We start from the raw sequence: 10,191 nt of genomic DNA, 5'->3' as shown, positions 1-10,191 counted from the left end.
ATTTAATTATTTTACTTTAAGTAAAGCTGGCTTTGTCGTCTGTGTTGGGTAGGCAATGCGATGCGTTGTTGACCCTAGCTGTCGTTTATACTTGCTAAATGAAAAATAGAGTTATGAATTGTTTGATAGAGTTCCAGGTATATTGGCTGACACATCTAGAAAAAAAAACGCTTGACAGAAAACGTTATACCGAACGCCATGTTGATTCAGTGATGATGGGAGAAGCCACGCCGAAACCAGTGACATCCGACAATGGTGGCTCTGATTAGCTGGCCAATCTTAATAACTGTCCCCTCTTTAACGCGTTAAAATGTGTTAGCCTAAATAGAAAGTATCCTCTAATTCTAGCTTGGCCCCCATTATGCGTAGCTTTTGTCGAGTGGCATTTGTAGTGTTTAACATGTCGACTTTTAGAGTATTTCCAAATGTATGCTTAGGTATAATGAGGAGGCTTAGAAGGCATATATATAATCTGAGGCCTTGTTTTAAAAACAGACGCTTAATTTGTTTCACTGAAACGAAGATGTCGTTGCTTCCTTGAGCTGAAATCGAGGGGGGGGGGGACAACAACAGGAAAACGTTATTGTTCAAAGAGGCAAAACTTCAAGCTAATTCCCACTGTATTTACTGCATATTACACAAAATTTTTCAAGTAACGTTACCGAAGCTTAACGAATATGTCAAGTCTTTTATAAAGACTTCTTTATAAAGACTTATAAAAGAATCTATCTGCATCTTATACGCCGTGATGATGAGTGTACTTTGCATATATAGGAACGAAATGTTCAAGAAGCTTTGATACTCCTGTCTTTCCTTGTTACTTCAATAAACGCTGTACGTACATAACTATAACATTATAAAGGCGACGTGGCTGATGGTGGAAATGCAAGAATACTATCGAAACCGTAATCGCAAATAGTTCATCTAGATTTTTACTGCATTTGTGACGCAGCTGTTTACAGGTCAGTACGAAGCCCCTTTTGTTCATCAAAGTCAGCCATTTAGTAACTACGGAAATACGTTTTTTTTTAATGTAACAGCCTCAAGATACACAATTTTTCTAAGGATCGGGAGTATACACTTAGTCTTTTTCAAGTTGATTTCATTAAGTCTTAAAAAAATACCTGAATAACGCCTAAGATCTGCATAACTTGTCATAAAAAGAATAAGGCATTATTGCTTCTGGCTTCTGATTCGGCTGACGGTTACTTTCAAACAACGGATCCTTTTTGGCAGCACGAGTATCTAATTTCTGTACATATTTATATGCCTGAATTACGTCTCGTTGTACAGAGTATCCCAGAAAGCCGTGCAAAAGTAGTTGATCCACTTAATGAAACCTATTTTAATAGACGAACGAATTTTGAGATAACTTTTGAAAATAAAAAATTGCAGTAAGTTAATGCTAACAGAATGCGACAATATCTGTATGTGCCGTCGGCGTGTTAAATGACCCTTTTGAATTTTTTGGACGATAAGTGGTGCGTATACATTTGAATTATCTGTATGTCAAATGTTTTCTGGCGGACAGTTATCCGGATATAAATAATTTTTCTGTATATATACTTCACGCGTATCGGACGACAGATAAATGAACTTATATTGAACTGGAATATCTACTTCTCTTTTTCAAATAGCATTAAGATAACATTAAGGAAATAAAAATAATGTATCCGTATCTTGTAGGAAGATTTGATATTCCTGACTTTCTTTATTACTCCCATAAACGCCGTAGACACACGTATAGCTTTTGAGATTCTGTATTTCAACTTTATATATCACTTTGCAAAGCAACACAAACGCGGTCGCTATATCTATATACATATATTCCAATTGTATTGACGGTATCTTCCTTCCTGAGCCGTTGTTTTCGTCATAATGACCCTTTACTCTAACACTATTTTCCCTAGCAAAGTTACTAGACGAACCGTGTCAGTTCCGATATGCGAACTTTCGACCATTTTCTGGCAAGTTTCTAACAACTATAAATTTTGCTGCAGATTTGTAAATCACTATCCTAAAACAATTTATTTGCGGTAGTTATATGCTATAATTGCATGAATTATACGCTATGGATATAACAATAGCTGAACTCGTTCGTGTCATCATTAGATTCATTTGACCCTATAGATTTAGCTACCAATCGATTTCATCGGATACACCTATGTGAGAAAAGTTCTCGGTACCAACCCGAAGTGCTTTGTATGAACAATGAAATACTCTCGTAAACAAAGGTCTCTCGGCTTGAAAAGTTGTATCTCTCGTTAACGTCTCTTTCGTTGCAGTATGTTGACTTGCAGCAAGCCATAAAAAAGAAACGATGGCACATACCTACCACAGTCCATCTTATTTTACTTCTCTGTCGAAGTCTATTATTTTTACTTAGTTTGTTGTATGTTATAAGTTGTTATAAGTTATGCTAAGTCGATCTAGGTATGAATCATCAAATTGAAGATAAAAGCCTTTTATCATTCTGTAGATGTAGACAGAAAAGGAGATGTCGAGAGTCTTTCTTGGGTGGTATAAGCAAAATGGATATATGAAAAGAGCTAGCTCAATAAGCATCGTAACTTAATGCTGACTGACTGCTGACACCTGTCTTGTTTCCTTACCAAACGCTGCAGTAATTAGGAACAGATCAATAGAGGATCCCTGATATATTCTGTAAACGAGAAACGGCTGTAGGAAGAGGTTTGCGCATTACAATGCCACGAAGCGCCGATCAGACGCTACGCATTTGCATTTCTGGAACTTCTCGCATCAGCCGACCTCTGTGATGGTGAGCTTTTCTTTTTTCGTCCGAATCTGTCATCCCACCGAAGCGTCGGATGCGAGCGCAGCAAGCGACTGGCTTTTGAAAAAATGGTGGAGCAACCTTTATCTCCTTCTTATCATTGTTACATTGGTGGGAGCGGGAGAGGTTGTCAATGGTTGTGGCGATGGCATCGTGGACTATGCTAAAAACCAATACCTTTTGCTTCTATTAGAGCTCCTGTTGTTAGATATATACGCAATCAATATAAGTAGGTTTGTGCCTAGAAATGAAAGAAAATGTAATTTTTAAATGAAATGCTTCTTTATTATCAAACTGTAGATTTCGTTATCAGAGAAAAATTATGATACAATGCCACTATGCCATGAAGCTATGAACTGAAAAAAGCGTTAGTTAAATCATGATGATACCACGCGACGTGTGAAAACTCCTTAAAGTTGGTAACAGTAGCAGATAGAAATAGTGTCCTAAGAACGGAAACCGTACCAATGACAAAAAAAAAATGTTTTTTAATATGAAAAAGTGTCATTTTGACTTTTTGTAAGCGTCCATATTTGTATTATTAATAGTCAAAGGTGTACCAATATTCAGAAATGATCTGTCAAATGTCATTTAAAATTACTTACATCACTGCCACATGGTAAGTGCTCATTTTATTGGTATCATCTTTTTATCGATAAGGTAAAAAAAAAACGACGCTCGAACGAATGGCTCAGTGTGATATACTTTTAATTGAGATAGCACAAAAGTTGCCTATTAAACTACGTTGTTAAGGTTTGTATGAACAAATGTAACTGATGCTTTTTAAATGTATACATACTCTGAATGCGTTCGAGCTGATTTCAAGCCAAAATCAATATTAGTGTTCTTTTGTTGACCTGTCGATGATTTTGTCTACCCCTATATAAATCTCTTCTAGGTGGAGCTGTCTTTGCTGGAGCGCTCTTATCGCAGTCTTGTGCGTCAAATGTCCTCTATTATGAACCAACGGTTATGGTATATCATGCTTGAGCAGTTCCTGATGAAATATCTTTGGTCAGCCACCGGTATGGTCATGGTGGCTCTCCCTATTATGACCGGCATCACCCCGCTTGAAAAGGTTTATAGAGAAGTGTTTGTTTTAGATCATATCGTACAATCATATGATATATCTTTTTTTCAAAAGCTAAAATTTTATTTCCACATCTCTAGAGCATAGTATACCAGCATGAGTTAAAACTGACTCAAATATTGCACATACACGCACAACTTAATGTACATTGTTATTATTATGCCGAATATACCTCTTTTGCTAATCTAAAAAAGGGCATATTAATTGTGTGTCTGTTATCCTGTAAACAATTTAAGGTAAGAAAAAAAGTTTACATGAATACGTTTCTCTAAGCTCACACTGAGAGCCAGCCAGCGCAGTTTACGAAAGTACGCTTAAACTACTATACTTCTTCACGATAGGGAACAAAAGTTGTGAACGATGCTGACGGCATTTCAACGAGGACACAGTTCATCACGACGACGAAAAATATGCTAATTGCTGGTGGAGACGCTACCGAGCGACTCATGTCTTCCTACAAGGAGGTATGCATAAAGATGTTGAAATGTAGAATTACTCTGACTTTGCAGCGAGAAAAAAGACGTTTATATAAATGGACACAAATAGAAATTATCCTACCATATTTTTAAAAAGAATAAGTGGGCTTTGTATTTTCGTTACTCAACGCTCATAATAGATTTCTCAATATGAGACAGCTAGATTTAGATTTCCTAAATGAGGCGACACGTTGCTTGTATATATATATATATATATTATATATATATATATATGCAAGTATGACCGTACGACGTATAAAAGCTATAAGGGTTATGAAGATTGAGGTAAGAAGAAATGTACTTACTTACTGATAACTTATAGCCAAAGAATAAAATTGACTTTCTAGGAAACTTGGGAACTTATGGCAGGTTTTAACTTTACGGTAATTTACACACTCATAACAAGAGCTATCCCCGAGGTATTTTTACGTTAACGCATTTGCCTACTAAAATAAAAAAATACGTGAAGTAATCTGAAGTCAGAATCGGGTGCACACATACTTCGTTTCGCGCTGGGAGCCGCCCGTCTGGAGCACTACTCAGTACCGAACGTAAAATTCAAAACATTTGTAGTCCTCTAACCAGCTTATGTATTCCATCATGGTCGTAATCAGAATATAGAACAGAGTTTATGCCCGATGAAGTATACCCGCAGTGCGTTTGTACAATAGACGTCAGTTGAATCAGTAGACAAGGAAAAAGTAGAGGAGGGCATTTTTACTTAAATATGAGTAGTTCGCTTGAGTACTAGAAGTTAGCAGCTTTCTTGTTTCCTTTTTGTTGGCTTGTTTCTATCTATAATCCCAGTATGTTTTGTGCGGTTATATGACATATAACTTATGTTGATGTGCTAGTTTACCTATACTTCAACGATTACCCAGGTGGATCATCGTACGAAAATGCAGTTACAACTCGGCCAAAAGATATAATAAAAAACTAGCAAAGCAATGCTTTTTGCGGGTAGTTGTATAAATAAAATTAAAATAATCCTATGTTACTCTTAACGTTAACAAAAATTGAAATGGTAGGTTATTCGATGGCGTCAGAGCGATTCTAGGGAGGCATTGATTTTAAATTTACCTCCACAACAAACTTCGTTACAAACCACTTCGTTACAAACACGAAAGTTGTAACGTGAAGCGATCAATTTTCGAAGATATGACGTCCCAGTGTTTTCTTTGGTCCGGGTTAAGTAGTACCTTTCCAATTCGGATGCGGTACTTTTACACTAAACGACTCTTAGCTTGGATCATCGACAGTTTAGCTGTGAGTAGTAAAATTACTATGTAATGCTGAAAAGCTGGCTGCGGTGACGAAAAGTGTTAATGGCGCGTTTTCACGGCTAGTACATCCCTACTTAAAAAGTAGGTATCAAACGACCAAAGCTGGTGCGTAGCTGTAACTTAATTACGATTCAGAAAAAACGAATAAATTACGTGCTCATCTGTCCGCGCCACTCTTACAAATGTTGCCTTTTCGTTTCTGGCCTATTTCAAAAACGCTTTCTCTTTTATAGGAACCTGTCATTGCCTTTCGTTTTAATTGTTCTTTGTTTGCTGCGTGCTTTGTGGCATTTCGAACTCATTACGACACCTTTGCCTTCTGCAAAGGCGAAGACTCGCCCGTCTTTCTTTGCCCCTACCTGGAAAGGACGCGCTTATGTGTACGATTCGGCGATCGTCGAAAAAAATGGCAAACGTCATCTACAAATGGCCTAAGCGCTTTCTCTTCAAGCGATCCCCAGTGCCACTTCCTTCCTGCTAAATTCTTATCGTAGATATCGAGAATGATATAATTAAGAGGGCCGTTAGTACCATTATTTTGGTATATATATATATTTTGACATCACTGACGGGAGGTAACTTCTTCAATATTGTGGTGTTAAAGTTTTGCCAGGCTGTACCCTGCATTCGATAAATGAACGTAGAATTTACGTAAGTTGCTGAAAATTGCGATAGCTTCTCTTTGGGTAAAGTACGATATATGTATAATAAGTAAGAATACGTGTCGTATAGGTATGCGATGCCGGGGCGGGTGTAGCAATGGCAATTACATCGTCTTTTAATAAATACACTTCTCTAGTATTTTTGTCAGATACGGCCTGTAGCATAATTAACTGCTTATGACCAACTTCGGTACGTCTTTTTTTGTATCCGTACGCGTATTATCTTGATGGCCTGCGTAAGCTGGTTATCGAATGTTGCGTAGCATTTGTTTTAAAACTATTCCCTTCATTTGCGGACTTGTGATGTGTCGATGCTCTGAACAGCAACCGTCATTGATTGCTTTGAATCTTTTCTCCATCTGTAGAATATCGAAGTATACTGTGCGGACTTCCGACGCTAGTAATAGTATCCCCAAAGCCGATTATGGTAGTATTTGCTTGCCGTAGGTCGATTTACCATGAAAAAGAGATGATTGCGTCTTTGTAAAGGTTTTGTGATTCCCTGTAGGAACACAGATTATTGCTGTGCAACATGAGTGATTTTGCGGCCTCCTAGAGAATGCATCTTTATTCCATTGTTCGGCCATTCAGTGTATGTAACCAGAAGCAATATTTAAGATTTAAGCGGATTTCGTTATCGATGTGAAGATGAAAAAGCAAAGGGGAAAAATAATGATAATGGAATCAATAGCTTCTTTAAGCGGGGTCACGTTATTACTGTTGTCACGGTATCGTACACGTATGTTGATCTGTTTTACGTTGAACAGATTACGGAACTAGCTGGGTACACAGCCCGAGTGGCGAAGATGTTCGAGGTGTTCGAGGACGTGTCTGAATGCCGCTATAAAAGACCCGTGTTACAAAATGTCGTCAACGACAAAGTTGCCATTGACGAAGGTGAGTAGCGTCTTACGATGCAGCTCGTTTTCATTTGTTTCATCTGAAGCTATAAGCGAAGGATACGAACATATTTTCCTGAGTGGCTCTCTTGATGGCCTGTCGGAATTTTATTGTTACGCTTACTAGCAAAACTAATAGAGTGATTTGATCGATATAGAAATATATAGCGGTTAGGGCAACGACAGTCTCTGAAGGTCTGTGAGCGTGAGGCTTTTGATTGTTTACGAAGGATCAGCCGTTTCGAAGAAGGCAAATATATATCACTAGCAGCACTCATTTTATGATCTAGCCAAAATTAAAGCTTGGCCGTTGATCTTGGCATTTTGAACATTACAAGCGATATTAAATATCCATACCAAATTTTTAAAGATAAAGTGCTTTTTTATTTATGCTTTTAGCCCGCAATGGCATAAAGTACTGTTCCTTAGTGAGGACAAAAATGTATTCTTTGAATTTTAAGCATTTAGTGTCTTCCTAATGAAAATTTCAGAAAAATCGAAGGCAGAAAAATCCTCCTTTGTTAAGATGAGTCCCGAGGGCATGCCGCTTATCCAAGGAGCCGTTAGCGAAACACGAGATGAAGTTTGCCTAGATACCGTACCAATCGTCACACCCAACGGTGATGTCGTCGTGCCCAGCCTCACCTTTAAGGTGAATACAGTAGCGACATATCATATATGATTCACTTCTTGTCAATTATTTGTTCAAAACATTATGCAGCACCGATTGATAATATGGCTTAATACATTTTTTTTTTTTTATGAACTCATTTACGCTTGCAGATGACGAAGGAGATGCATCTTTTAATCACCGGCCCTAACGGCTGTGGAAAGAGTTCACTCTTCCGTATACTAAGCGGTCTGTGGCCCCTTTATGGTGGGACGCTTCACAGACCTCCCGTCAAAGACATGTTCTACATTCCTCAGAGACCATATATGCCGCTTGGTAAGAGTACACATATATACGTATATATAACGTGGCTTTATTAAAATGATTTAGTTAGAAATATAATACAGGAGCACGCATAAAATATTCCCTCGGCATCGTTCCTATTCATGTATCTTTGGTTTACAGGTTCAGCTAGAAAATCACAGTTTTAGATCACAATAATATTGGATCTTAGTTTCAAAATTCAGCAAGAATTTCTGTTTGACACTGGAAGATTGCTTCTCGCCATTGCTACAATCTCTTTTGAGCAAATGCTGTTACCTTGACGAATGGCTAATCCTTGCGTTCTATTGTATCTAAGGTTTGTACTATCTGTAGGGTTGAAGGTCCAGTTATCATAGTGCCAATCGGTAACTTCCCAAACGACCATTCGACTGTGGGTGCTAAGACCTCCGTGCATCTGGGAATGAGGTTTTTAAACTGAAGGTGACCAACGAAGGTCAAGCATAACTCGAATCGCCTCATTTTGGACTCGACTTGGAGCTACTTAATGATCTTGTTGTAAAGCCCATCTTAGGCTGCAGTATAATGACATAAAAAAAGGCCCAATAAAAGCAAAATAGGCACAGACTGCCATAGATAAAGGGAAACCGGGCCTGAGATAACGGGACGAGTGTTCAGCTGCCACTCTAGTCTTAGACGCTATTTAAACAAACAGCTCTACCCATCTCATTTTATTCTGGAGCGACCCATCCAAAACAAGTGCTGGTGAAGATAGAGCTAGCGATGAATGACTTTGAACAACATCACTTGTTAACAATATGGGCATTTCATTAGACTGGCAAGAAGAAATCGTCATGCATCTCTAATTAGTCATGTATATTCATTTTTCCGTTCTCGTATAGAAGAAGCTTCTGCAAACTAAGCCTGTGGCTTTTTGACTTGATACATGTGCCATTCAAACATTTAAAATGAATATTTTCTTTGGGATTAATATCATCAGCGTAAGTTTTTACGGTACTAAGAGAACAAAAACATTTTAGAATAACATAGCTAACGCTAACTTGTAGCAGACAGCAAGCTACAACATTGTGTAACAGTTCCGTTGTGGAACTGAATATTATACAACGTTCCACATAAATTTCAAAAAACACTTTGGCCAGGTTTTTCCGAGAAGGTTGTTAGTGGGCTAACCTCATGTTGGATTTTATTGACCTATAGGTACCCTTCGCGACCAGGTCACATATCCAGATCGCATTGACGATATGCGCTCCAAGGGTATTACAGATCAACAGCTAGAAAAACTGTTGGTGATCGTCAATCTTGCTTACATTGTAACGCGTGAGGGAGGTTGGGACGCCGTCGGAGACTGGAAGGTACAAAGGAACACCTTGTTCGCTTGATTCATTGCCTTATCATTGATTAACGTCAGCTAACTTGATGCTTAAGACTTCACTCGTAGAGCGCTGTCTACTATAAACTGTAATTCGTATTGATCTAATTAGTTTTATGGAAATTTATTAGAAAGCTCCCCCCAAAAACCCAAAAACAAAGAAGTTAATTTATTAGGAGGTGGTCAGTAACATCTTTCGTTTACGCTACTGCCAATTCAGGATATTCTGTCCGGTGGAGAAAAGCAACGAATGGCTATGGCCCGTCTATTCTACCACAAGCCAGCGTTTGCACTGTTGGACGAGTGCACTTCAGCTGTGTCAATCGACGTTGAGGGGCAAATGTACCAGGCAGCGAAGGATCATGGCATTGCCCTGCTGACCATTACGCACCGGCCTTCCCTATGGTACGTCCTCAAACGTGATTATTGCAGCGTAGCATGAGAGTTATTATGAGCAAAGGCATTGACTTAGTGTGTGATCATATATATTCTCAACAGCTTGTAGGACTTACAACGAAAATTTTATAACCGAGCAAGATTATTTTTGTTTGTTTTACGAGTAGTTTACTAATAGGCACTTACAACTATTATAAATGCTTTAAATCGAAATATATACGATTATACGTTTTATATGGGATTAAAATTTCACAAAAAGCTAAACACTTTCCGTTTTACTCATTAGATGCCAAACCTTTATAATGATGC

The 10,191-nt window shown here is 38.2% G+C and overlaps 2 protein-coding genes across 3 annotated transcripts in view; one reads left to right on the top strand and one right to left on the bottom strand.

Annotated features, from left to right (window-relative positions):
• Positions 1–10,191, top strand: part of Abcd1 (ATP binding cassette subfamily D) — a 20,494-nt gene that overhangs the window by 8,441 nt on the left and 1,862 nt on the right. For both annotated transcript variants that reach the window (XM_022848462.2, XM_022848461.2), the window contains exons 2-8: positions 3,693–3,872; positions 4,226–4,348; positions 7,073–7,202; positions 7,696–7,856; positions 7,988–8,150; positions 9,315–9,469; positions 9,707–9,891. In XM_022848462.2, coding sequence (XP_022704197.1) covers positions 3,693–3,872; positions 4,226–4,348; positions 7,073–7,202; positions 7,696–7,856; positions 7,988–8,150; positions 9,315–9,469; positions 9,707–9,891 — 1,097 coding nt within the window. The remainder of the gene's footprint in view (positions 1–3,692; positions 3,873–4,225; positions 4,349–7,072; positions 7,203–7,695; positions 7,857–7,987; positions 8,151–9,314; positions 9,470–9,706; positions 9,892–10,191) is intronic.
• The window catches only part of Ppn (proteoglycan-like sulfated glycoprotein papilin), a 25,224-nt gene continuing 22,790 nt past the window's right edge, over positions 7,758–10,191 (bottom strand). The window contains exon 29 of the transcript XR_015314471.1: positions 7,758–7,849. The gene's annotated coding sequence lies outside the window, so the exon portion shown is untranslated. The remainder of the gene's footprint in view (positions 7,850–10,191) is intronic.

Source organism: Varroa jacobsoni, unplaced genomic scaffold (genome assembly GCF_002532875.2).
Source record: "Varroa jacobsoni isolate VJ856 unplaced genomic scaffold, vjacob_1.0 scaffold_1353, whole genome shotgun sequence".
NCBI classification, from domain to species: Eukaryota; Metazoa; Arthropoda; class Arachnida; order Mesostigmata; family Varroidae; genus Varroa; species Varroa jacobsoni.
Note: the sequence above shows the minus strand (reverse complement) of the source record. Positions and strands in the feature narration are given on the sequence as shown.